Source organism: Alosa pseudoharengus, unplaced genomic scaffold (assembly GCF_046254945.1).
Source record: "Alosa pseudoharengus isolate Yale_2024_CS ecotype anadromous, Long Island Sound unplaced genomic scaffold, YU_APseudo_1.1 YU_APseudo_1.1_scf_4, whole genome shotgun sequence".
NCBI lineage: Eukaryota > Metazoa > Chordata > Actinopteri > Clupeiformes > Clupeidae > Alosa > Alosa pseudoharengus.
The window spans coordinates 29,789,381-29,817,352 of record NW_027468774.1 but is presented as its reverse complement, the minus strand read 5'-3'; the positions used below and the strand labels follow the sequence as shown (position 1 = coordinate 29,817,352).

Genomic DNA, 27,972 nt, shown 5'->3' with positions numbered 1-27,972 from the left:
TCTTTGTCATTGCACGAATATGTTTAATATTTAATATTTAACCACAATGATAAGAGAACAGAGAGTAATGATGAGTTTACATACAGAGCATCAAGGCAGGGAAATCCATCTCTGACAGCTGTCATTCAAAACAGGCAACCATCAGTAGGCCTCCATCCAGCTGCCACTCTTTGAAGGGGGGGGGGGGAAGGTTGTCATTGGATGAGTGCTCTCACAGCTCACTGATGACAAAGAGTCCGATCTCTGATTGGTCCGATCTCTAATGCAGATGCAGCCTTAGCTAATGCCCTCACATTCCCCTCGATTTGTCACTTGCTATATGCCTCTGTCACTGTAATTGTTGCTCTCTCTCTCTGACTTACTATGTGTCTCATTTTGTCCCATGGAGTCCATCCCCAGTGTTACGTTTCTTTATGCCAAACCCCCCTGCATTTGCCTCTCTCCATCTCTCATTCCTCAAGCAAGAGTTACTTACACTGTACTGTCTCCATTGTACTAACTAGTCAGGTAACAGGATATATTTGCCTATCAGCCAATCAGAGCCTGTCCAAAAATAATCTGAACCAATCAGCTGCCTGTGTCCGGGGTGATTCAGTGAGCTGTGAGCTGGTTTCCAATGAAATATCAAGTCATAGGATGAGATGAGGAGGTCAGTGTGGAAGAGAGGGATTGTTGGACTTGGGGGCCTTGGGCTGTCCTCAGAGGTTATCCACGTCCATATTTGGCTGGTGTCTGGCTATTTATAAGGGCTTTTTTTCAGCTGTAGTAGTTTGGAATACAAAGGTTCTGAGAAGTAAGGGAGATTTAGCAGTGCTTTGGGGACTGGTTTCCCACCAGAATCAATACATACAAGGTATAGGGCATTGGTAAATGAGGGTGTAGTTAAAATGTGCCGAGGACTAGATAGAGGGGCCAAAGGGTAGTTACAGAGCTTACAGTAGGTACAGGATTTGGAGGGTAGTTACAATGCAGTAAGGGGGTACTTACAGGATAAATGGGGTACATACAAGGCATCGGGGAGGTAGTTACAGGATAGAGGGGTATAGTTACAGGGCACTGGGCCATCATAACGTTGTACAGGGTAGTTATAGGAAATCATGGGTAGTTACAAGGTGGGATGAAGCGGGATAGAGGGTGGGGGTCTTGTCACTCTGGGATGTAGGACACCTGCCACACAATAATGTGACTCCTCTCGGCTTTCGACAACGCTGGCTTTATCTGAGGGGCGCCACCCTCCCCTTCCTCTGTCTCATCGTCCTCTCCGTCACCTAGAGGGACAGCAGAGGGAGATGGAGATGAAGTATGAAGGCTACATTCAGCTTTTCCAGAGGGTGTCTGCAGCATTTTTGTGTGGTCTCACCGATGCGGAAGTCGATGTAGCCCTCCCCTCCACTGAGCACCAGTACATTCTGCACACTCTGGGCTTCCGTCTCTGCGGGAGCTGAGGACCCCTGAGGCTCTGACGGGCTATCTAACACACTGCCATTAAGGGTGGCCAACACATTGCCTGTTGGAATGAATGAGGATAGATATAATGAGTGTGATTATTGAGTGTGGACTTACAAGTTGCTGTAAATCTGACACACAGAGAAGTCAACTGCACTGATCCACCTGTTTTAATAGTCTATATACTTAAGAACTATGTTAATTATGAACTGGTCACCTCAAAATACTGAGTTATTTACTTTGCGTTAAAAGTACTGTGCTTTTCATGTACCTATTATGGTGTTAGACCTTGTATAGAGAATACCAACCACTCGTCACAGAGATGACACACTAACCTGGAACAGACACGAAGAACTTGACGGCATCTCGGTGGCCATGGAAACACAGTTGTGCTTGGGCCATGGAGCAGTAGGGAATGAAGCTTCCGTTACTCTTCTCTGCACTGTCATCGGCATACACATGGATCACGCCCCCCGAAGAGGTGGGAGACACTTTATTCGCTACAAACACAAAGCAACAGCCAATCAGGACCCATCCAGATACTACACAATGTCAGGTCGCTCAGATCTAAGCACACATCCACTTCTGGACTGAGATGTTACATAGAAAAACTGCAGTGCTTAGGAGAGCATACACCTGAGAAGTTTGAATGATAGAGTAATAACGGTAGTAATAACGGTAGTAATAACAAACAGAAAGAAACTGAACCGATACCATCACTATGTGAAAATGCAAACATCCAAACAAAAACAACAGACCAAAAATAATAGTAAGAGAAGCAATTCTAAATCTGCTGAAGAGGAATGTAACACAAACAAATGATATTCAGCCAAAACATGTTTTACTCTGCTGTTTGTGTTGCATAGCTCTTCATAACTAAAATACATAGAAAATAACTGTGCGGTCATTCTCACAGGCTAGCTTACATCATTAAACTGCCTTTAACTGAGACTTTTGCAAACAACATAATACTTTTTACATATACATATTACAATACCAACATGCACCTGCAGTCATGCAAAAAAAAAAGGAATGAAATCATATAAAACATGATCTGCTGAAATCAAATCACTGATCAGTTAAATGGCTGAAAATGAGGTGGATGAAAGGAGAATGGCCAGGCCTGCAATGGAGGGAGAGCTCCAGAAACTTACCCCTCAGACCAAGGAGCTGTCCTCGATGAAGGACTACCGCTACAGGCACGAGGAAGGAAGGGAATAGAGGGGGGGTGCATAAGAGTCACAGTCAAACGACACAGACGGGAAGATGACAGAATGATAGAAAGAGACAACCGGACACAAATATAGAGAAGGAGAGAAAAGTGTCCGAGAAAGAGTAGAGGGTATACGGAGAAGAGAAGCAAGAAAAGTGAGAAGTGCTGATCATTGATCTCTGTTTGAAGGGGAGTGTTTGGAGTGTCTCTGTCTGACCAGGGTTTTCTAGTGTATTATATCACTTACTCTCAGTCAGAGGGATTGAAATGATCACACCGTTCCCCGTCCCCACCCACAGACGGTTTCCTCCAATCAGGAGAGCTGTGATGCGTACAAAGGAGAAGCCCAGTTTCCCTGTGCCTGTCAATCAAAGTGCCAAGAAATAATGGGCATGTGTTTTAGTCAAGGGCAATAGAAACATATTCAGTTTACCTTCTAAGAATAAATTGTTCAACTAACCATTTTCTCAAATAGTGCAATGATTGTGCTCAAATATATTCTAGTCTCTTAGGTGTCATGAGTAAAGCAGGGTTGCCCTACCGAGCATTTTGCTGACATAAGGCTCGATGTCAACGTCCTGCAGGTGCTGGTGGGTGATGGCATGATACAGGCGCAGCGTGGAGTCCAAACGGATGGAGACCCAAACGCCATCACCGATCCACGCTAGCTGTCTCACCTGACTCTCCCTGCGTGGGTGGGCATCAAAGGATTTCTGACAGGAACAAAAAAGAAGGCAAGAGAGAGGTGTTTAAGACCATGGCTGAGTGAGTGTTCTAAAATAAATCAACACTTTTCAATGCACTTTACTGAATGTTGTTTGTGCATGTGAACACAGCATGTTTCTTTTATTATTTCGACCACTTGTCTGTTTGTCATTACAGTATACAATGCTCAAAGCAATCATGGTATCTGATTATAATTTGACAAAAAAAAAATAGAGTTAAAAGACACTCAAAAACAAATTTGAGAGACCAGAAGAGGAAGATGCTTGGGAAAGATGTGAATACAAGACGCTTTGTCCTCTCTGCCATTGTCATTGACATGACTCACCTCTATTTGCATACTCTTTGGCTGGATGACGTGGACTTTGTTCTTGTAGCCGCACCACACCTTGTCGTGTACCACGGCCATGCAGCGGATAGAATGGTGGGGCCGGCCCAGGTCCATCAGGTGGTAGTTGGACAAATCCCACTGTCCATCTAAGAAAGGGAAAATCACAGCCATTACACACAATCGTATACACAGAAACACACAAAATAATCACATTTAACAAAAAGCACAACCTATGCAAAAATGTAAAAATATGTATGATATCTAAAGATATATTTGACATTATTGACATATGCAAATAAACACACATAGAGGCATATGCCACCTCTCTCCCTTACCCTCTGCCCTGTGGAAAATGGCCAAAGTTCCATCTGCCAGTGCGACTAAGACTCGACCTTTGACATGCCTATGAGACAGAGAATTGCATCCATGTCAACACACTCCACAGTGTATACACAACCACACACACACACACACACACACACACACACACACACACACACACACACACACACACACACACTGTCTACTGCAGTTCTGGAGATTCACTTACACTAGACTGAGCACAGAGTCTTTGAGTTTAATGGAGTGAAGACACTTCTTCCAGTTGGCCACAGAGGAATGCACATAGAGCCTGAAGGAGAGGAAGAGAGAGAGAGAGAGAGAGAGAGAGAGAGAGAGAGAGAGAGAGAGAGACAGAGGCTGATTTCAGACATGGGACAGAGGCGAAGTACACCAGCACTAACAGCGGAGGAGTTGGCTGGAGATGTGGTAGCACACACCAAAAATGGCAACATCATCAACATACTCACTTTTGGTGACGATGATGGGTATTGTTTTATTTTTTGTAATCTGTTTTTTTTTTGGGGGGGGGGGTTGAGTTTGTGTACTTTTGTGTGTTACAGGAATCCTGTATATGATCATGAATGGGTTATGTGTGTGTGTGTGTGTGTTTGCGAGCAAGTGTGTGTGTGTGTGTGTGTGTGTGTGTGTGTCATACCCACCAGCCATTCTGGGCTCCAAGCCACATAGTGGGGGCTACACTGGTCCCGGCGCGATCATCTCCCCCCTCCTGGGAGTCTGCAGGAGCTGAGTTCACCTCCTCTTTCTGGCCACCATCATGGCTGCAGACAAAGAGGCAGAGAGAGAGAGACAGAGATAGAGAGAGATAGAGAGACAGAGAGAGAGAGAGAGAGAGAGAGAGATAGAGAGAGACAGAGAGAGGGGGGTAAGGATAATACCACAATGAATTACCAAGGGAGATGGAGAAAAGCAAGCAGATATATGAAATGAAGTGAATATGAAATCGGAGAAAGAGAGGAAGAGAAACACACAGAAATGCCCTGAGGATAATCTAGACTCAGCGTGTTGTAGATTTCTGCTTTATAGCAAAACATAACTTATGTGTGTTCTGTCTGCGAGGGCTGTAGTGTGTGCGTGTGTCTGTTGGTCTCGGCATACATGTTCATGTGTGCACGTCTGCAGTGCCAGTGCATAGTGCAACTGTTTTGTGTTGTTGTCTGTGCTGTGTGTAGTGCACCTGTTTTGTGTTGTTGTCTGTGCTGTGCGTAGTGCACCTGTTTTGTGTTGTTGTCTGTGCTGTGCGTAGTGCACCTGTTTTGTGTTGTTGTCTGTGCTGTGCGTAGTGCACCTGTTTTGTGTTGTCTGTGCTGTGCGTAGTGCACCTGTTTTGTGTTGTTGTCTGTGCTGTGCGTAGTGCACCTGTTTTGTGTTGTTGTCTGTGCTGTGCGTAGTGCACCTGTTTGTGTTGTTGTCGGTGCTGTGCGTATGTGGGTCGGTGAAGACGTGCTCGGTAAATGGCCCTGTCTGAGTGGGCTCTTCCCCTTCCTCGTTAGGCCCCGCCTCCTCTGGCACCTCCGTGGCCTCGGTGGCCTCCTCAGCCGACTGGGACACGGCCAACCTGCTGCTTAGCACCGGAGCTGTGGGGGCTACACACACACACACACACACACACACACACACACACACACACACACACACACACACACAGATTAGTAACACACAGAACACTGATCAGTATCACACATACACATATACACACACACACACACACACACAGACTCTGAGGAGACTCACCTTGTCCTTTGTCCAGGACAGGTGTGTCGGTGCGTGAGGAGCAGTTGCTGCGCACCACGCTGCAGTTGGTGGCACAGCCCACCAGAGTGATGCCCGCTAACATGCCCTCCACCCCACCACTCTCCTCTTTGCTGCCCTCACCCTGCTGTGGTTGCTGCTGCTGCTCCAGGAAGATCTCACCTGCTGGGTAATCACTATCACTGGCAGCTGGTCAAACACGCAACGCGCGCACGCGCACACACACACACACACACACACACACACACATACAAAACATGTCATTCACTTGTTGACTGTGACTGTGTGTGACGACCCTCACTATTGCAGGTGTTATTTTCAACTCTGTTACATGTAGTTATTTAATGGGATCGTGTGATTATGAGCTGGGGTTCAGACAGTTGTATGCCACTTGTGTATAAGAAAATGTGCGTGTGTGTGGGTGTGTGTGTGTGTGTGTGGGTCTGTGTGTGTGGCACACAAACCTGGCACGCTGGAAATGCACAGCACATGAGCGTTACACACATTAAACTGGTCGACCAGTGAGCCGGGCTGGTTGGCATCTATGATGACCACCTTGCTGCCCGAGTGAGTGCTGGTCAGGATCCACACGCGGCTGCTCATAGAGTCCATCTCATGCAGCTCCTTAGGCTGAGGTGTGACATAGTAAACACAGAAATCAAAAACAAGATTATCACAAAAGTCCTGAAGAGCATCAGATCTGGGTACAGAGGGCCACTGACAGATATTTGGTGAGCCAAACAGTTAAGAGAGTTAAGAGCTTTTCTACAGTCTACTCTTGCGATATGTTAGTTTGGACGTCTGCAAGTCCTTTGCCACATACACACTTTGGTTGGCAAATGAGGCAAAATCAATATAAATGACAATGACTGGAGGTCTAATGACTATTGCATTACTCCACGTGGCAGATGAGGCCAGCACTGGTCCAGCCATGAATGTTTACTAGGATGGTAGGTGGGGGGGTCAAATATCCCACAATTGAATTCACATGAATTAGTGGCATGTCTTCTGTCAGATATCTGTGCAAGTGGTTAAGACATGGCAGCCTCTCCTTGGCAGGGTAGGGTAGAGGAAATGTGATGTGTGGAAATGAACCAGGTGGATTCAGCCTTGGTGTCGTCTCACTAGCCAAGCCCCAGTGGTCTGCCCTGTGAGTGGACTGTTGATGCCGTACCTTTTTCTTCTCCGGTGAGCTGTGCTCGCTCTTGTTCTCGCCTCCCTCCTCCTCTGCTGTCAGTGGGTCAGCGCCATTGGCTGGAGCCTTTGCAGGTACTGCGTCCTGATTGGCCGTCTTCCAGCCAGTCAAATCAACCCCTGCTGCACACCACAGCTGCAAAAAAAATTCCCATCTGAGTCTCTGTGCGTGTGTGTGTGTGTGTGTGTGTGTGCGTGTGTGTGTGTGTGTGTGTGTGTGTGTGTGTGTGTGTGTGTGTATGTGTGTGTGTGCGTGTGTGTGTGTGTGTGTGCGTGTGTGTGTTTGCATGGTGCTTTGTTTTGATTGTTTGTTTTGCTGGGGCTTGCTGAGAAAAGCCAGTGGGCCATTCTGTAACAATGAGCTCCGTGCAGCCCCTCTGCTCACAGTGGGGCCTGGAGATGCAGCATTCTCCATTCATTTAAAGTTCACTTCTGTAGGAACTGCGGAGGCAGCCCCGCAAATCTTAGTTTCAAATGCCACTTTAGTCTCCACTAGATGACCGATTGCATGGAACTGCCGATTGTTGAACCGTGTGTGTGTGTGTGTGTGTGTGTGTGTGTGTGTGTGTGTGTGTGTTTGTGTATGTGCCTGCGTGTGTGCGTCTGGGAATCTGGCAATTCGATTTTTTACACAATACTGTGTATGACATTGGCTTGAGAAAATCTGCCTTTGTGTGACTTATACTTGTTTACCTTCCTGTTTGGATCTTTCTCCACTAGGGGGCGGCAGTAGACAGGCACTGGCACGTTTTTCATGCGGTTGTCCTCCTTCTCATTGGCCTGCAAGGTGACATTGCAGGCATAAGTTAGGGTCTTACAACCAGTTACTGCAAATGGCTGCTGCTTGACACACCAGAGTCCACTCCAGATGCCCCACTCTGCCTGTCAGGAGCACCCCAAACCCCTGCCCCGTGACGAGAGGGGGTAGACGGGGGCCGACTGAGATGCAGGTTTGTGTCCAACAGAGAACACTCCTCTGTGGAGGCTAAATGTAACACTGTTAGGTGTTAAGTGGGGTTAGGTTTCAGCTCACACATGCGCAAGAAGAACAGACAAAAAAAAAAAAGGAATAGTTTGATTGACAGAGAGAAGAGCCAGTAGGGAAGCTTTTTGTGTCGGTGGGCAGACCCCTATATTTTTCAAGTATTAGCAGATCAAGCCGATCACAATTGAAATAATTATGACCTATATAGGAGTGACGTGCCATTGTTCTGGCTGTGGTAGGGACAGGACAGCTCAATGCACGGTTGTACAAACGGGGGCACTCTAGGAGAGCCGCAGTGGTTAATCTGCTCACAGCTGAGTTAGTGCTTTGTTAGGAGAGCCACGAGGAGAAGGTGTCACAAGGGGGAAGCTTGAGGCTTTTAGTTTTCCCTACTGAAGAATTTGTTTTCTTTTGGGGTTAGTTGGCAACCTATTCTGGCATTCTCTCAAATTCAGGGATTGAGGGGTTTTATCTTTATAAATGAAGGAGTTTTGGGCGTCAGGTTTTAGAAGGGGCCAAGGCAGAAGAGAAGAGAAAAGGGGGGGGGGGAAGGGGGGGGCGAAGTAAGTGTTGCATGCTGGGACTCTGGGTGTCACTTGCCTGCTGCCTCTTCAGGGGGCTGTCCTGCGTGCCTTCCGCCTGGGGCGCGGTCTGTGGGAGATTACAGTTAGAGCCACGGCGACAACACTGTCACCTTGGCAACCGCTACACACATAGCATCTGCTGTAATGCCCCCGCAGGTCATCGTTTCTTGGTTTCCTGCCATTTCGCCACAGTCACCACACTACCACACGCATGCCACTGGCCTTGGTGTATACAAAGATGTCTCGCTGAGGTAAGTCACCTCCAAATCATAAGGCCACAATGACACTTACCTACCACTTATCATAGCGGACCCTTCTAGATGCGCACAAATGTGTGTTGAAGGCTGACACACTAACTTACACTAACTCTTACATATTAGTGAATACAAACAGACATAACTATACTCAGGCCTTGTTTCACAGAACAGGCTTATCCTATGCTCTACTAGTCATCCACTATTCTCCACTTCTCAACCCAGAGCACACAGTGGGTGAGTTCTGTGCACACTTCAATATACTGTAACACTCAAATGGACCCAACTGCACTACTTCATTGTACACTGCAACAGTGTGCATACTGCACACTACAACCAAAGAGCAAACTATGCTAGACAGAAAGCTAAGCAAGACAGCATACATCTATGAACACTGACTGTGCGTGCTGGCACAGCTGACATAGTGCCTTCTGCAGCACAGTCCACACTGTTACACAAGGTGCCAGGGATCTCCCCAGAGCACTGGGACCAGGATTGAAGGTTTCCCTTACGGTGATGATACACCAGGCAACTTTTTGAGAAATGTTGCTGGGCAATGTTACTGTTGACCCTTGTTAATAATGTATATTGATGTTGGCCCATTCCCATTGATAGTGGGTCACAAGATTTATCTGGAGAACTTTAAAGATCAGTGGCGACCAGTCGTGTGATTGCTCAAAAAGTTGCCCAATGTATCAGCACCTTAACGGCAGGAGCAATCACACTCAACTGTTCCGGTCTCAGGTGTTGTGGTCGGCTCGGGTCGGGTGTGAGGTTGGTTCTGGGTTCTGGTCTCGGGTGCGAGCGGTACCTGTTTGTATCGGGGCGGCACGCTCCAGCCGCAGGCCTGCATGAGCCCGTCGTCCCGGCGCATGTGCTCGCGCACCTGCCGGTACTGCTCCCGCCGCTGCTCACGCCTCACCGACAGCGCTGAGTCGCTGAGGAGAGACGCAACACCGTTACTGGGCAGTCTACGGACGGAGAGAGAGAGAGAGAGAGAAAGAGAGAGAGAGAGAGCGAGAGAGAGAGAGAGAGAGAAGGGAGGGAGGGAGGGAGGAGGCCGAGCGTTAGCGGAGCAGCGCAGCAGCCAGCCGTTGCCAAGTCAAATGCAAGAGCGAGAGAAGGAGAGACAGAGAGGGAAAAGAGAAGGAGTGGAGGAGAGGGAGACAAGAGGAGAGAGTGATGGTGAGGGGAGGAGGAGAGGTGGAGCGTGGAGGACAGCGAGTGGGAAAACAAAGTCAGAGATGAAAGAGGGAAGGAGAGAGAGAGAGGCAAAAAGATGGAAGGATAGACAGGTAGCAGGATGGAGAGGCAATAAGAGAGAGAGAAAGGCTGAAAGTGCAACACGACAAAGATTAATCGTGGACAACACTGACAGACAACATGAAGTGCAAGCAACTACTCACTAACTGCCTGCAGACATGTGGGTGACCAGTAACAGGATGCCTGATGACCTGAAGTGAATGAATCGAATGCATGTTTCATGCATCAATGTTTAAGCTCATATTTGGATACATATGAGAACATACTGTATATACTATATGCATGAATGTGTGAATATGTGTGTGTCTCTATCTGTGTGCATGTGTGTGTGTTAGTGTGTGTGTGTGTGTGTGTGTGTGTATGTGTGTGTGAGAGAGAGTGTGTGTATGTGTGTGTGCATGACTTTGCGCCTGCAGACAGCCATTGTTTATCTGCTACAGATGAAGTGGCATCAGCGTAGCAGCAAGCCAACAAAGCCAGCAGAATCAGAAGAGAGGAGGACACACGGCTGTTATCATGACTACCGCTGTGTTCTAATGTCTCCGACCCTATTTCTTTTTTAACTGAGCTACCTCGCGTGATATATCACGCTCCATCCATGGTTATCTTTGTTCGGCCCTCTTACGTCCTTTTGGGTGCAATAGAACATGATGTGAAGCTAACGAGAACATGAAGAGATGTCAACAATGGCTGACCTATTTTGTATTTCGATGCATGATTGTCATTATAGCAGAAACCATGTCGATGCATGTGGTGTATGCATGTGGTCTGTTTTGTCTGAGTGAGAAAACAGACGAGGTGGTGGTGATGTGCTTCTCTCTCCCTTGCTTGCACACCCGAGGGAACAACAATACAAAACTCACACACCAGATAGGGGATGGACAGTATACATGAAGTTGAAGAGAAAAACAGAAAGAGGAATGGAGAGAGAGACAGAGAGAGAGAGAGAGAGAGGAGAGAGAGGAGAGAGAAAGGAGAGTGGTGTACTCTGGGACATGTGAAAGAGCTGAGGTAGAGAGTGAGCAGAGAGAGACAGAGAGAGAGAGAGAGAGAAGGAGAGAGAAAGGAGAGTAGTGTACTCTGGGACATGTGAAAGAGCTGAGGTAGAGAGTGAGCAGAGAGAGACAGAGAGAGACAGAGAGAGAGAGAGAGAGAGAAGGAGAGAGAAAGGAGAGTGGTGTTCTCTGGGACATGTGAAAGAGCTGAGGTAGAGAGTGAGCAGAGAGTGAGAGAAGGTGCACAGGACTCTGGGGTGGGTGCTCACTCTTCGGGGAAGAACTCAAGTGTGCGGTTGGACGTAGAGATCTGGCACATGGTGTGGGAGCGCCTCTGATTAAAGCTGGCCGGCGAGGGGGACTTGTAGTGGATGTTGACGCTGCTGTAGGGCCTCTTCACAGGAGGAGGACTGGAGGAGGTGCTGAAGAGACGTGCAAAGCTGAGGAGAAAGGCAGAGAGAGAGAGAGAGAGAGAGGAAGAAAAGACACATTTCATAGTCAGTAATTGCTTAATTTATTTATTATACAGAATAGGATTTTTTTCCCTCCTGATCGTCTCTAAGTGAGGCTGACTCACAGCAGCCAACACCCACATTCCCTGAGGTGCACCGATTCCCATTGGCTATAATACTGCATGTTCACATGGCAACAGCTACTCTCCATGGGACCAAAGCGATGCATCTCATCCACCCATTTTTAAAGACCAAAGCTGTCCCGTGGTACTCACAACTGCCAGATGGTAGATTTCTTCTTCTCCTGGATCTGAGGGTTCTCCCTTGATGCTCTGTGAAATGGAGAGGGAGAGACAGAAAGCGCACAGATGGTGCAGTGAGCCTGCTGACAAGCATTTCAACATTTATTAGTCATTTTCATCCGAATTCAACGCATACAGGCGTCTGCTAATAAGTAGTAATCGGTGTGTTGAAGACGTGTAGTGATTGGTCACATGCCCTTCTTTGAGTGACCCCTGATGGGTCCCTCGCTCACCTGATCATCTCGGTCCAGCGCACGGCCTCTTGCAGCTCCATGAGCCGCTCCTTGTACTGGTTGCGCTCCATGAGGACGCGCGCCATCTCCACGCGCGTGAAGCGCCGCCGCTGGGCAATGGCCACGTCGCCGTCCTGCAGCGGGGACGAGTACTGTTGCCATTCCAGTAGAGAGCCACCGTGAGCAACAATCAGAGCCAGGGGCAGGGCAGGGCACAGCACAGCACAGCACAGCCACGAGCAACACAAGCACAGGGCAGGTTAGTGCTGCACTGCTATAGCCATTATGCTAACCGTAGCAACTGTTATGTATGGTTATGAGCCATAAAATATATATGTTGTACATATATATTTTTTATTAGATATACTGTTTATACAGTATTGTCTAGTCAGCAAGGGTTTTTTACAGATTAGGAGGCCTAGAGCAGACAGGCAAACAAATAGGTAAGAGGTTTAGCTCTGGGACAGTAAATAACGTGGGTTTGCAGTGAGGGTTTAGTATGAAAGGGAGCTTCTGATTTTTACTCACATCTTCTCCACCTTCATCCTTTGAATCCTGAGACGCTCCTAGAGCCTCTGCCTTAAGCCTGACGAGTGAAGAAGAAACGCAAAGACAGAGACAGGTTTTGACTAACAAGCATGGCTTTCAGTCATAGAACAAACCGTATCCATTAAATATGGAAATTACTGGTCAATAAAAAGCAATATAAAAACCAAATTACTGGACAATAAAACTATAAGTTTTAAACTAAAGTATACAGCATACGTCATGTGTACAACAGTACAACCAAAATTAGCTGCAATTAGTCAAATCAGTTTCTTTAGTTAAAAATATTCCTCTGTTATTCTTTTTTTAATAAATCATTACAATAATATTGTTTTCTAAATACACACACCAATACACTTAAAAAAAAAATTATAATCTTGGCCTGAGGCTGAAAGAAAATATTTCTATTGCCTGTGGAAAAATATGTTTTGTTTGATTAGTTTTATTTCTCTTGGTATCATCTGGCCAGCATCTCAATTCAAACCCCACTTGCATGAGTATCATGCTTGTGACTCATGCCTGACCTCTCACCTCTTAAGGTCCTCCTCCAGCTCTTTGACCCTGGCGTCCACTTTGTTCTTGGACTGTTTGACTGCCTCCAGTTCCTCCCGCAACACTTCTTGCTCAGATGAGAGCTCGTCCACTTTAGCTATGAGGTCATTCTTCACAATGTTCAGGGCATTCCTGCATAGGATAGTCACCATGGTGAAAATACACACACACACACACACACACACACACACACACACACACACACAAACAAATGTGTGCACACCCACAAACATATCCGACATAACACACATAGACCACGCAATTACACTACACACCCATTCTCACATACTCATGCAATGTCCACCCATGACCATTGTGGAGTGTTAACAGTCAACATACAAAACCAATCAAATCTCTCTCCTACATCCGCTCTATTTATACAGCCGTAACCAGGCTTCCTGGCTCTTATTTGTGGCTTACTTTGTCTCCAGTAGCTGTTTGTTTTCTGTCAGCAGATTCTCCACCTCCTTCCCCATCCCTGTATGAGAGAGTCACAGTCAGCGCTCTGTGCAGGATTATGGGGACCATTCAGATGTGCTCATTGTTCTGAGGTCCTCAGGTATGCATATAGAATCCACACGCATATCCTTACACAGCCTGTTTGTCTCTTGAGTGTAGACTAGTAGTGGAAGACAGTGTGAGGAGGGGAGTGGAAGCACAAACAGCCCAAATAGAAAATAAAGCGATCATCACGCGATGCAGTTAATCAAACACAGTTAGCCCGATGTTTTAAGAACAAAGTTCCCTAGTTATATCCCTGGGACATACATTTATAAATAAATCCTGCATGTTCCAGGGATTTCTGTTTGGAGTGTCTTAAGCAGTTGGTCTCCTATTCCCTTGATTGCTCCCTATTGTGTTTGTAAGTCACTTTGGACTTACACTTTCGCGTCAGCTAAATTAATAAATATAAATGTTAATGTAAATGTGTGCTTTTGTAGATCTGTAGCATACACAAAGAAACAAGGAAAAACACATATCCCAAACACAAGTCTCTCACAAAAGCACTGAAAAGTGAAATAATGTGAAGTAAAAGAATAGCAGCAAAGCCCATAGGGAACTTGGGTAATGATATCACAGCCAAAGCTGAATCAATGGGCAGGGAAGTGACATCACAGGATGGGGTCAAACTCCAGACAAAAGTTCAGTGGTGAGGTTGAGGAACTGCATGAAGCCTTACCGAAGAAATCATCTCGCACTAGGGGACGCAGAGGAAAAGAGGCAAAGAGGCAAAGATAAAGGGAATAGAGAGGGAGAGAGGGAGAGAGAGAGGGAGGGTAGGGAGAGAGAGGAGAGAGTGGGGGTGGATTGGGAAGAGCAAAAAGACAAGCCCCAATGCAGAGCAGAAGCAGCAGGGATTGGGGGATAGTGAGAGAGGGTGAGAGAAAGAGAAAGGACAGTGAAGAAACACCAGTTAGAGGGTGTACAAAGAAGCTAAAGAGATTTAAAAAGGGCAGCGCTTCTACTAGAGAACCATACAACAGTCTCTAAAAACAGCCTCTCACACTCACACACATTCCTACTCTGATCCACACGTACACTACAAGCGCTGCACTTTATATCTCATTCTTCTTTCTCTGTTACACACACACTAGTTCTGTCACGTTTTGGTGTGTGTGTGTGTGTGTGTGTGTGTGTGTGTGTGTGTGTGTGTGTGTGTTTGTGTGTGTGTGTAGTGTGTGTATGTGTATAGTGTGTGTGTGTGTGTATGTGTGTGTGTGTGTGTGTGTGTGTGTGTGTGTGTGCGTGCGTGTGTGTGTGTGTGTGGTGTGTGTGTGCGTGAGTCTGTGTGTTTTCAGCAGGACATGTGGGCTGCCATTACACTGTGAGCTGGTGTGGGAGGCTGAACAAAAGGAAACAAACAAAAAAGCCGTGAAGATACACACCTGAGAACTCCCCTAGGGCCGTGGCCAGCAGAAGCACACATGGAAAAGGAAGCACAGAGAACAGGTCAAGGGTCAATGTGAGGGAAGTGACCGATCAAAATAATAATTAATGCCATCTCACTAAGATGACAAACAAAAAGGCTCCTAAGGGAAATGGAGGAGGGCGAAAGGTATTTGAAATTGTATTGCAAATTAAATCATACAAATGCAGCTGCTTGATATCGGACCTAAAGACAAAAGACAAAATACCTGTTGCCAACACAAAATAATCTGCTAACAAACAAACAAGTTAAAAACAATAACTAAGAAATAAATTCACTAATTACTCTAAATTAAATTTGAAAATAAAAATAAATTCCCTAATTAATCAAAAACTGATTAAGATTGTGACTAAAGTGAGGAAGGAAAGGGACTTGGCAGCCAGTCTTAATTCCCAGGTGTCTTTGTAGCAGGGAATGTGTGCAAAATTTGCAGCGTGTGCATCATGCAGGGGTCATGCATGTCAAGGGTCGAAAGGTCAAAGCCATAATGATCGGGCGCTGCTGATTGTATTGTCTGCTCATCACATGCAAAATCATCTGACCACTGTTTAACCGATCAGGGAATTGCTGGTAAAAGTAAGCTAGCAGCTCGTAAAGCATCATGGCATTTACAGCTACTGATTCCAGATCAGTGTTCTCCTACAGCAAGTCCTACTAGTATTATTAGGAAACAAAAACCAAAATGGACTCAGAGGTGACAAAATTCAGGCTCTCATATTTCCCTTTTTAAGATTTTTTGACTTCACAACTGGGTCAGAATCTCTGCTATTCATAAAAACGTTGCTCTAAATGTCTGTTGCTCTAAATTAGTGCAAATTTGTGTAAATGTACTGCATTGCCTGGATAGTCCACCTCCTGTCTTGTGTCATCTTCCTCCATGTCTGTCACTTACCAAGCAGCTCGGCGCCTGCATCCACGTCGCCAATGATGTCGGACTTGGCATCTTTGATCTCGTGATAGAGGGAGTCAGTGTTGATGCCAAAGGCCTCGTTCACTATGCCCTGAGATGGACTGGAGAAATTATTTGCATAATGCTTACTGTGAGTGAAGAAATACTGTGCTTGTGCAGTTCAATCATCAATATATACAGTATACATGTATGTGACTGTGTGTGTGTGTGTGTGTGTGTGTGTGTGTGTGTGTGTGCGTGTGTGTGCGTGTGTGTGCGCGCGCATGTCTGTGTGTGTGTGTATGTGTGTGTTTGTGTGTGTGTGTGTTTGTGCACATGTCTGTGTGTGTGTGTGTGTGTGTGTGTGTGTGTGTTTGTGTATGTTGTCAGCACCTGTTTCCTCCTCCATAGACTCGTGGATCCACACACATGTCCAGCTCTGGAGTAGAGTCAATGATCTCCTGGAACTCAGACCACTCATCACTGCTGCCCATACCTACACACACACACACACACACACACACACACACACACACACACACACAGTCACACTGATTCATCACTGCTACCCATAGTCACACACACTCACTTCTACTGCAGCTGTACCCCATATACATTCATCCTTATAATCCTGCCCATGGTTGCCTACACACATTTACCATCAAACTGAAACCTACAACTGAGTATATACCTATCTTTTAGTGTTGATGGTGCTATCATCCTGTTTAAGCTACAACCATCAGTTTTGGTTGGGTTTAGCTGTCTGGAGACTGGTCAGCCAAACATATCTGCCCCTGTCCAACGGTATTTCATCCAAAGATCCACTGTTCAAATGCAGACCCACATTTCTTCAGGGCATAGACATTAGTGACAGCTGATGAGAAACTTAAAAATAGTTGTTAACTAATAGTTGTTCAGAATGACATTTTCTGCTGGCTAACCACTTTTCAGAGGTTATTAAGTGACAAAGTATAAATACTTGACCTTCTTAACATGTCTGTAAGATGTTTGTTATATTTTACAATACATATGAATGAAATAAGCAGTCAATATTATGGCCGAGGATTACAGATTTGAATCTGTGGTTGAGCAACCACAGGCCATGTACACACGTGGTTGGGTATCTTTAAAAACTGAGATTTTTCCCAAAACCCCAAAACAGCAATTGAAGGCTGTCAAGAACACGTCAATTAAATAGATGGCAATATTGGCCAATCGGAGAATTGACAACATCACAATCCAAAAACTCCTTTTTTGTTTTCCTCTGTCCACATGCAAACACTGAAACAGTTTTCAAAAATCTCCACTTTGGCCGGAGTTTTCAAAAATATCCGTTTTCAGTCACTGACCACAGAGTCCTCGTGTGGACGAAAGGCCAAAATGCGGACAAAAATCTCAGTTTTAAAAAATACCTGGCTATGTGTGGACATGGCCATACTCTCAGGTGGTGAACGAATCCTGAGTACTTTAGGAAGAACTTGAGCCAGTCAGTACGCTTATGTCACGTGGTCCCCATTTTGAATATTTCTGCGCGACGAGGCTGAGGTGGCAGAAAGTTTGAAAAGTTGCTGTGAGAGAAGCGAGTAGTGGCTTACTGCTGTGTACCAGACTGTAGTTCTTTCCAATGACAGAAACCAAAGAACTCTTTTTACATAGTTTCCCACAAGACACAGACATCCGTCGGCTATAGATTGCCAAATTAAAGTGAGGTACCATATTTTGACGTTTACTCAGATAGCGCACCAATCGTTCACTTACCTTCTATATCGGTGATGTAGCCCTCTATCCAATTACTATATTCTTTATTATTTAATCAGTACTTATCTCTGGATCTGATTTCCTTCTTCAGCCCATTTTTTGACATCTATCATCGTGAACATTATTGGTAAAGACTCAAGGCTTTTCGTCCGGGATTACTATCAGAGCAGCTCAAATTGTATGTGACACTGTAGAGCTACAGAAAGTATAGCTACAGTGGGGTAACTCAGTTTCTCACCTTAGCCTCGTTTTTGCACAGAAAATGTTCAAAACGGTGACCTTGTGACATAAGCATAACGCAGCAGCAGGTGAAGAGTGCATGGAGAGGGGGCAGGTCAAGATGGATCTCAATCTCCCAAAATGAGGAAGTAGGTGTAAAGATACATTTATGGCATTATAAGGCCATTAGGGTCTTTTTTTCATGAACATTTTCTGAGTATACACTTGAGAAACAGAGAGAGAGTTGAATGGGTTTAATAAACTGCTGGAGTGTGTTTTTAATGAATATGAAGAGAGATATCATTATTTTTTATTTCACTTCATTGCATGCCTTCCCAACATCAAGGCTGAATTCAACCTAAATGGATGGGACAATAACAGTGGAACAAAAACAACAGGGTTGCTTTTGCAAGATATGAAGGGGCAGCCCTAAAAACAAAGGTTACGATAGGGGGGGGGGGGGTCACCAAATCCAGTGCTTTATCAGAATATGTACAGACAACATGTTTTATTTGTTTTGTCATTTGCTTATCCTAAAAAAAAAGATAATAAATGAAAAATGTTTCCTATTAGACCTTTTCCACCAGTGACAGTACCTTGATAATAATGTTTGTTTGTCTGCAAGTTCATTCTTGGCTGAGATGGCAACAACGTTTTTATGAAACACCATAGGGACAGTGAAATAGTAAAATAATAATGAGATACATTTGTTAAATTGGAATATCTTTGTAGGCTTGAGTGTCACTTGAGTAAAGATGTATCGGTAACACTTTAAATGACAGCATTGACATAAGAGTGACATGACACTTTCATGAACACATGACACTATCATGACACATGAATCCTAACCCTAATCCTAATCCTAACCTCTAACCTTAATCCTAACCCTAACTTGTTATGACAAAAACCCGAATGTCACTAATAACAGAAGCGTTATGTCATAAACGTTTATGACTTGTTAATGACACATTCATGACGGTGTCATGTCACTCATATGTCGATACTGTCAAGTAAAGTGTAACCTATGTATCTGTACTTTTACTTGAGTATGGAAAGTGTGTATTTTTTAAATAATAATATTAATATTAAAATATATGACCCCGGTTGGACTCTTTGGGTATGTCCTAAGGGCTAGTTATCTCAGGCGAGAATCATGGGGATGATGCACTTGACATTTCTAGCATCAGAACAACCCATATCAGACGTCAGCTCTAGTCACCCCATCTTTTTTGCTTTGTCACTCTTTCTCTCTTTCTCTCTGTCTATTTCTCTCACTCATCTTTTTCCTCTGACTCACCAATGCTGACGTTCCTGGTTTCCTGGGAGACCTGAACTTCCATGTTCCTGCTGAGTCGTTTGGCACTCTTCCTGCCCCTTCCCCGGTGGCCATCCAACTCTCCGGCCGACACCAGCACCTCGTTTAGGGGGGTCACTGAGGCCGAGGGCACCGAGGAGGTGGGCGTGTTGGACTTGCTACCACCGCTGCTAGGGGTCGCAGCTACGGAATCTGACTCTGAGCCGTCCTGATAACACACACACACACACACACACACACACACCTCTAAGCCATACATAAAGGTATTCAGACATATCCTCAGCACATAGAAATCAGTAAGTAACAATCAAATTACAATTTAAATTTTACAATTGAAGAGGTAGCCTTGGCATATCAATTCTATGACACAGCATGCAAACACTACAATTAACTTCTAACTTCAGGACACAAAAAAACACGTGACAAAGACCACATGTCACAAGCTCTGTTAGCACACAGGACTGAGACCACTCAGAGTCATGTGACCTGATGACAAAGGCCATGTTGGGGCATGAGATGGCACACCATTCTGTTAGATCACAGACGCATGCAGACGTTTTACAGACGAGTGGCATGAGGCACTCCTGGGAAGTCCCCTCCACTGCTTTCATTTCATCCAGTGCCATCAGTAAGTGGGTCTGGTCCTATTACAGGTTTTCTCAAGTCAAACAAGGTTCTTAGTATACATCAACAAGTTTCAGACTGAGGGGCCGTCTACACGAGTTGTACAAGTGTTGATCTCAGTATAAATCTCTTGTTGCTTGAATAGATCCACAAATGCAAAAATATGCGGGAGAGCGAGAACTGAACTGAGTGGGCAAAATTACATTAGAACACCAGTAGGCTCATGTCTGAGTCTATGTAAAACGCTAGCAGACAAAGGCTATTACAACTAGACAATATTTAGCCTCTGACAAAGCAGACATCTGTGGGTTTTATTCTATGGGTCTGGTATGAGACCACACAATACCTCAGGCCTCAGATACTGCTGTGATGTAATTTTACGTGGCTCACCTGAAAGTATCAAACAGCAAACTGCTTAGGGTTTGCATTGTTGAGGACAAGGTGTGGTGGATTATCTACCGGGACAACAAAGATTCCAGTATTTTCTCCTGTTTTTTTTTGTTTTCTCGAAATGAATTTGATATGTCATGATATGTTACATAGTGACTTATCAGACAGTGGGATGTAATCATGTGACACAGACAGTGAGAGTATTTTTAGTGACTTTCCACACAAGCATGGCGCTGTGGGCCTGCATGGCTTCTACTCTGAAATCACACTGGATGGCTGACACATGTCCCTGTGTTAATGGGAGAACTCTGCCACCAGCGTCTGAATAGACACGAACAGCAGACATCACTTGAGAACAAAAAACAGTGAATGCCCAACGATGGGATGAAGTCCTTTCCCCACTGACCTGCTGGTGTCAACATGTCAACCTGCTGCTACTGTCTGTGTTGTTTTTAACACGTTTCATATGATTACTAAGTCATAGGATTTCAAATCCCCTTTCTGACACCAACAGGGTCGTGAGTGGAGGGGTGTGATGTGCACATATTGGTGGTGGTAGTCATGGTGAGTGTGGCTTGGGCTCCTCCCTCCTGGGGCGATGAGGGCCGGAGGCGTGTCTATCTAGCACACCTGGTAGCCGGACGTGAAGCTGTGCCGACCGAGGTCACCACCCTGCCAGTCAGGCAGCATCCTCACCCCCCCGGCACCCCCACGTACCATCCCATCCCCACAGGGGTACAGGCTCAGCGATGGAGGACGCTCCGCTTTACTGCACAGGGAGAGGAAGAGAGGGAGAGAGAAGGGTGAGGGAGATGAGCAGATGAGAGGAGGAGAGAAAGAAAGCCAAGAGAAGAGAAAAGGAGGGAGAAACAGAATGAGGGAGAAGAGGAAGGGGGAGAATGGTAGAGAAATACATGAAGTGACAGGGGAATTGAGGAGAAAAAGAGAGAAAAAGAGCCAAAAAGTCAGAAGAAGCGCACCAAGTTTCACGATCACTCAGTCAGTCACAAGACACGGTTAACAGGGTCACACAAGGATGAAGAGAGAGAAAGATTACATGTAACAGAAGTAAAACACACGCACACTGAAACAAACATGTGCACCACCGGAGGAAAAATAGGCAGGACTCTGTTATTCTGCGGGTATAGACAAGCCTAATTAGTATTGGAGAGGGAAGGATTTAGAAGGCCACAGGGTCAGGGTTGCTTTCATTGGGTCAAATAGCAGGGATGCAGAGGGTTGTGGGAGGTTTACCTTTTCCTCCAGTTGTTGTGGCGGTGACTGTAGAAACATACAAAGCCATATAAGCACAGAGAGATGGACCAGAGAGATGGAAGTTAGAAGCGTACTACACACATACCACATACGTATATACAACACATACCACATACATACAACATAACAAACATACACTATGTAGCCTACATAAAACACATATTAGTAAACACATACTACATACTGCAAAACACCACAGCCAAAACATATTATTAAATGATATAGCATGATAACACCTAAATGCAACAAACGAACCAGCATTTAACGTACTTTGTACAAACAAATGAAAAACCGAAAAATCCTAAATACTGCACAGATATTCACCTATAAATTCATACAATTTAAAGGATTTTAAAGATACAGCAAGTGGTACGGTACTGCGTATCAGAGATTCTTTCATAAAGACCCTTGCAAAATACTACATTTGCTATCATAGCATTCAATGGAATTGCCTTCACCTAATGTCCGACAATTAACCCATTCGCGCTGGATGCTGCATGACGCAACATTGACCCTCCCGCTGGATGCTGCGTAGCGCAACATTGACCCTCCCGCTGGATGCTGCGTAGTGCAGCATGCTTTTTATGTCATGTTTCTAGGTGCTACAGAGGCTTAGATATTAAATTTTGGTAAACGTTGACAATTTATAGTATGTTTTCAGAAAACCCTCAGGAAATAAGGCTATTTAGTCTAAAATGCCATAGGATTCTATAGGCGTTTTTAGCAGGCATTTTAGGAGTAAATGGGTTAAAGAAGAAATCCAGCGATTTTTCACATAGATCTCCGTTTCTCAAGGTCACCGAGTGAGCCCCCATGTTCATGCCCCCAGAGTGTAGCACTATAGCTGCCTGGCTGCTTTAGCTGTTGGAACTAGCAATTCGAGCTGGTAAAAACGATTAATTTTTTTTTCTTTCGTACTCGGTAACCTCAAGAAGGTAACCTCACCTCTATGTGAAAAATGGCTGGACTTCTCCTTTACAGCATGATGCTATAAGCTGTAGTATCACATCAAACTCCCCACTCAATATATAAATCTGGACACTGGTCCAAATAGCACTGCATGTACATTAACCCAACCAAGTCAGCACTGAGGGGTTGAAGCACTGCAAAAGAAATACTAAAACATCTGCCATCATCTAAATCATTTTCAAACAGTTTTCACATTTCAGTTTTGATCTGCACCTCTGTATGGTATACACACAATAATGCACTCAAAAATCTCAGGAGCATAACAGTGCTTGAAATAAGTCAACCAGCATAAGGTCAAAAAGTAGCCATAGCCTTTCCCTACTTCTTCAGGGTAGCCATTCGTAGTTCTGAAAATGGTACAAACACATGCAGATATGTATCCAATATTGGGGAAATTGATTGTGCATCAGTGGACAGGATTTCTACAACCATGACTTGCAACTGTGTTGTTATTTAACAGCTTCTTGAAAAGCAAATGAGCCAGAAGAGAATGCAGTGCCACTATGATTCATTACATAAGAAACAAAAGCAGAGGATGATGGGCCTGAAGGGAGCAGACAGGCTTATCAGTCGCTGCCAGGCCGCATCATGTAGCACTTAGCAACACCATCTCTAGGACGACCAAATTCATGAAAATTTATTTTCCTCTCTTACTTTCTTTCTCTCTTTCTTTTGTTCTCTCTCTCTCTCTTCCTCTCAGTCATGCTCTCTATCTCTTTCCATTTTACGTGTGTGTGTGTGAGTGTGAGTGTGTGTGTGTGTGTGTGTGTGTGTGTGTGTGTGTGTGTGTATGTGTGTGTGCGTGTGTGTGCGCCCAAAAGGTACTCACGTTCGGCTGCCTGTGCTCTCTGATTGGTTGCTTCCAGCCTGCTGCATTTTGGAACGCTCGATGTGTTCCACATACGTCTGGATCATCTGACAAACACACATATCCACAAACACTGGTCAAGGTTCAGGTCAGAACACTAGCACTAGGAACAAGACTGCTGAGACCTTGCTAAAAAAAATCGGGCCCAGCAAACTGAAGCTCACCTCCGTGTGACGCTGGTGTAGGGCATTATACTCTTTCTTCATTTCACCTTCCCTCTCTTCCAGTCGAGATACTACACAAGAGGGAAGGAAGAGGAAATGGAAACATTATGGACGGACATAAATATGGCATACATTGAATCAAAGTGCTCTGCTCTTTTGATGAATTTGTTTTGTTTTATGTTTGTGCATACATGAGCATGTGCAGTGTGTCAAAGATGTCTGTAAACAATGGGACAAATATGTGAAGGGAAGTAGCTTGAAGCATGATTGCTTGTATGATCATTTGTATGTGTGTGTGTCTGTGTGTGTGTGTCTCTCTCTCTCTCTCTCTCTCTCTCTCTCTCTGTGTATGTGTGTGTGTGTGTGTGTGTGTGTGTGTGTGTGTGTGTGTGTGTGTGTGTGTCTGTCTGTCTGTCTATCTTGTGTTTGAGTTAAAGTATCTGTCTACTCACTCTGGTCGGCATAGTTCTTGCTCTTGACTTCAAGTTGCTTTCCCTGCAGTTCAAGGAACTCCACCTGTCTCTGTAGGTCCTTCTTATCGGCCTCCAAAGCATCCTCAAACTCTATAAATTTCTACAACGCACCCACACACATGCGGAACAAAATCATTATGTTATTTCCTTACCATCAAATTCTCAATCATGTGATTTTTTCAACAACATATTTTACTGATAACCATTTTATTACTATGTAATATGAAGTATAGTATAGTATCCTCTATACCTTGCTTCAAGAGAAACTGTACCTATTGCTGCTATTACAGATTTTGCTTAACTGGTCTGAATGGCTTGAAATGACCAGTGTAATGCATTACTTTGTGCTGTACAAGCAATCCAGGTGAGCAAACAATCCTACATGGAAAATCAAATGTTCTGTCATGTTTTGTGACCACCTAAAAAGCATGAATTTGAAATTGACAGACACGCTAAACATATAGAGTCACGGTTTTATCGACTTTTGGTGCGTAAAGCAGGAGCGCAAACATTGCTCGGAGACAAACACAAACGTACACAGCAAACCAGAAAGAGAGACAGAAACAGAGAAGACTCAGAGACAGAGAGGATAGAGAGAGATACAGGGAGGGAGAAAGAGAGAGAGAAAGAAACAAACAGTGTTCAGGAGCAAACACACACAGGCACAAACACACAGTGACTTAGAGCTTCGAGTTTAGCAGCAGCACAAAGGGCCTTTTCTGTAGTTTTGTAGTTACTGAGAAACTGCTGGAATTCTATAATCTGCACGCACAGCAGCAAGAGGGACAAATGGCAGCAACTGCTGTATGCACAAACAAACAAACAAACAAACAAACACTGATCCATGCCAACAACCCCATAAATAGAATAAATACTGAATAACACAAATATGGCATATGTTAACACACATCTGAGTAACAGAACTGTCTGTGTTTTGAACATTTGAGGTGAGTACCGGTAAATAACTTAATACTCATTTAAACGTACATGACACAATTTACATCTCTCTCTTTTAGAGAAAACGACAGGGAGAGAGAGAGAGAGAGAAGTAGTGATAGTGAGAGAGAGAGTGAGAGAAAGAGAGAGAGAGATTGTTTGCTGTATCACGTTCATTACTTCACTAATCCCTCTGGACCGGAAATCACAATGTGCTGCTGGCTTTCTGGGTGGAGATGTTGTTTCTCCATCTCTTCCTCCCGCCCTTCCACCCTCCCTCCCTCCCTCCCTTTGCCTTCCGAGCGCTCTCCTCCTTCCATCTCTCTTTCTCTGTCTGTTTCTGTTTCTCCCTGCAGCGTCTCCTAAGAGAATCAGGTTACAGCTCTGCCCTCTCCCTGTCTGTTATTGATTTCCCATAATCACCCTCTCTCTCTGACCCATCCCCCATCTCACAACAGGGTTCCACACTCAAAACAAACCCTGTCAGATCTGAATCTGTCCTCGCCTCACTTCATCCTTCCATACCCCAAACACACTCTGACACATGTAAGATTCCCCCGCAAAGATTTCATGAACTCCGAACAATCCTTGTGATGCCAACGCACATTAGGCTATACAATAGTGGTAGACCTTTGAGCTATTTTTACATTTTTACACAATCTTTGGGTCACCAGAATTTTGCCTACAATAAAAGTATCACATTTTACAACCCAAAGTAAATAAACACCTTTGCATACTTTTCAAGGATTATGTATGATGAATCCACAGGCCTATTTCAATATCAACAGAGGAAGGAAGACCTGTTAAAGATACTGAGAAATATTCTATTCATATTTAAACTTAGAAATAATGTTAAACTTAGAAAAAATGAAAAAAGTATAATATTACACATGCATTGGACAATATCAATGTTATATACCAACAACAAGTTATGCACTGTGCTCGCTGTGTAGGGGTATCTTCAACATGTAGCCAGATTATAATGCAATTGTGCAAAAATGATTGACAATGCAAACGTTGTCAGCAAACGTTGCCAGTACTGACAGGATTCACTGATAGAAACCAACACAGAGAAACAACACCTTTACTGGCTTATTAACTAATGTATATCTAGTTCTTCTTTCATACAATTTGTTTCTGATTTTATAAAATCCAAAACAAATATCAGACACCCTCCAACCAACTCACATTGGGACAACTAGGAAAACAAGTCACAACTGGATAATATAGGAAATTCTCATAATGATCTTGCATATTTGGATTAGACTGTGGGGTCTTTTGCCCCCTGTGAATCAGTTGGAGTATCCCTGGTGTTTGGAAAAGGCTTTTGAGGGTTTAAAATGCATCTGTTCACACCAGACGGTCAGAATTGAAGTCGGACAGATGTGTGGCTGCTCTCTGATTGCTGTGAGTTTGTTTGTGTTTCTGTGTTTAGTTAACAGTGCAACATTTGTCTTCATCTTTAAGTGTAGGCCTAAAGTCTATAGTAGTGTGCTTGTTTATGACTATGAAGGATGCTTATGTCTGTGAATGTGGTCTGACAGGGACTTCTAATTGTAACCTTGAGTTGGTGTGATTTTGCACTGAGCAAGTGAGCGACAGGCACTGAATCCTGAGAGATGCACTGCACTGTCAGAAACCTAATCTCCAACAGTGCAGAGGAGGACTGTCCTCAGTGGATATGTGTGGATATGTGTGTGCCGGTGTGTGAGTGTGCCTGTGTGTGTTGTGTGTGTGCATGGATATCCAGAAGGACAAAGGCAAATATAGCTGAAGTCTACTGTGGGCAATATTTTTTTATAATAGGCTACCTCATAAACGCCCTGTAAAGTGCAAATAATCTCTACTGTATCCGTTTCATATGTCTATTTAAGATTATTAGAATTTTAATACAACACTATTATCAGCAACAGGCGGATTATGTTCCGATAATGCAAGCTAAACAAAACCAGTCCGTGATGTGATGTTGCTCACCTCTTCTGCCTGTTTGCGGAGCGCTTTCTCGCGCTCGTATTGCGTGATGAGCTGCTCGTTATCCTCCTTCAGGAGCTCTACCTCGACCTCGTGCTCCTGGTTCTCTGTCAATACCGCATCCAGGTTCTCCAGAACGTTCACTACCAGAGGCATAAGCTCCTTTACCACCTCCTCGTCATAACTGTGAATAAGGCGTTCAAACTCCCGGTAGATGCTGTTGGCCAGGCCTGACACGCGCTCCGACATCACGGATACGGAGCCGTAGTCATCCTGGTACACCACCTCATCCAACTGTAGTTCCATCATCGTGGCGGTTAAACGGAGTGGTGCTTAACTGCTAGTAGGAAATCACCCGGTTAAACCAAGGCAAAAGAACAGACAGGAGATGAACCAAGATGTATACTTCATCCAATCGACCCCTCTGCAGGGCGAATAATCCGTGCCAAACGCCTTTAACGTAATGTCATCGTTAAAATGCGGCCCTGTTGTGTTCCATGTCCTGGTCCCATACGTATTACACAGCTCTAATAGTTTGTATTCTCCCACTGCTTGCTTGATTTTTTATTTATTTTCGTTCCAGTGTCTCTACCACCCTCCCCTACCCGCTCTCCTGCGACACAGCCTCGGCCACAGGTCTCAGACGCGCCCCGATTTAAGATTTCTCACCCATCGAAGGCTCGGTTGTGGATGAGGTGAATTCCGGTCGGCTCCGGCAGATCCATCATCTCAGTGGCGAGGCAAAATCCATCACACACAGACATGTCCTCGACAATGCACCTGCCGCTTAGCAGCCGCAGCCCGAGAGCCCAGCCATTACAGCCCGAAAAAAAATCAATGGACGACCAAATAAATAATAAATAAATAGACTCAAATAAATAGATGTTGTTGGTCCTGCTGCTTCCAATTCCAATCAAGAATCTTAGAGCCTTAAAACGCCCTTATCTGAGAGATAATTTTGGTTCCAGTCCGATGATTCCGGCAGCGGTGGGCTATTCGCGGTGCCGTT

General features: G+C 44.8%; 1 protein-coding gene across 1 annotated transcript; it reads right to left on the bottom strand.

Annotated features, from left to right (window-relative positions):
• mapk8ip3 (mitogen-activated protein kinase 8 interacting protein 3) lies at positions 1–27,952 on the bottom strand. Its single transcript, XM_076265792.1, has 33 exons — positions 26,967–27,952; positions 24,036–24,156; positions 23,584–23,654; positions 23,381–23,466; positions 21,025–21,076; positions 19,276–19,501; positions 16,395–16,497; positions 16,005–16,123; positions 15,072–15,083; positions 14,366–14,383; positions 13,606–13,663; positions 13,165–13,317; positions 12,616–12,673; positions 12,088–12,239; positions 11,828–11,884; positions 11,370–11,540; positions 9,654–9,780; positions 8,605–8,655; positions 7,713–7,799; positions 7,000–7,155; positions 6,290–6,455; positions 5,808–6,014; positions 5,470–5,659; positions 4,715–4,834; positions 4,264–4,344; positions 4,049–4,116; positions 3,711–3,859; positions 3,201–3,372; positions 2,907–3,020; positions 2,601–2,639; positions 1,782–1,946; positions 1,361–1,507; positions 1–1,268 (listed from the first exon to the last, which is right to left on the bottom strand). The coding sequence occupies exons 1-33, from the start codon at positions 27,270–27,272 to the stop codon at positions 1,147–1,149; spliced, it is 3,924 nt and encodes a 1,307-aa protein (XP_076121907.1). The 5' UTR covers positions 27,273–27,952; the 3' UTR covers positions 1–1,146.
• Between the last annotated feature and the right edge of the window lie 20 nt (positions 27,953–27,972).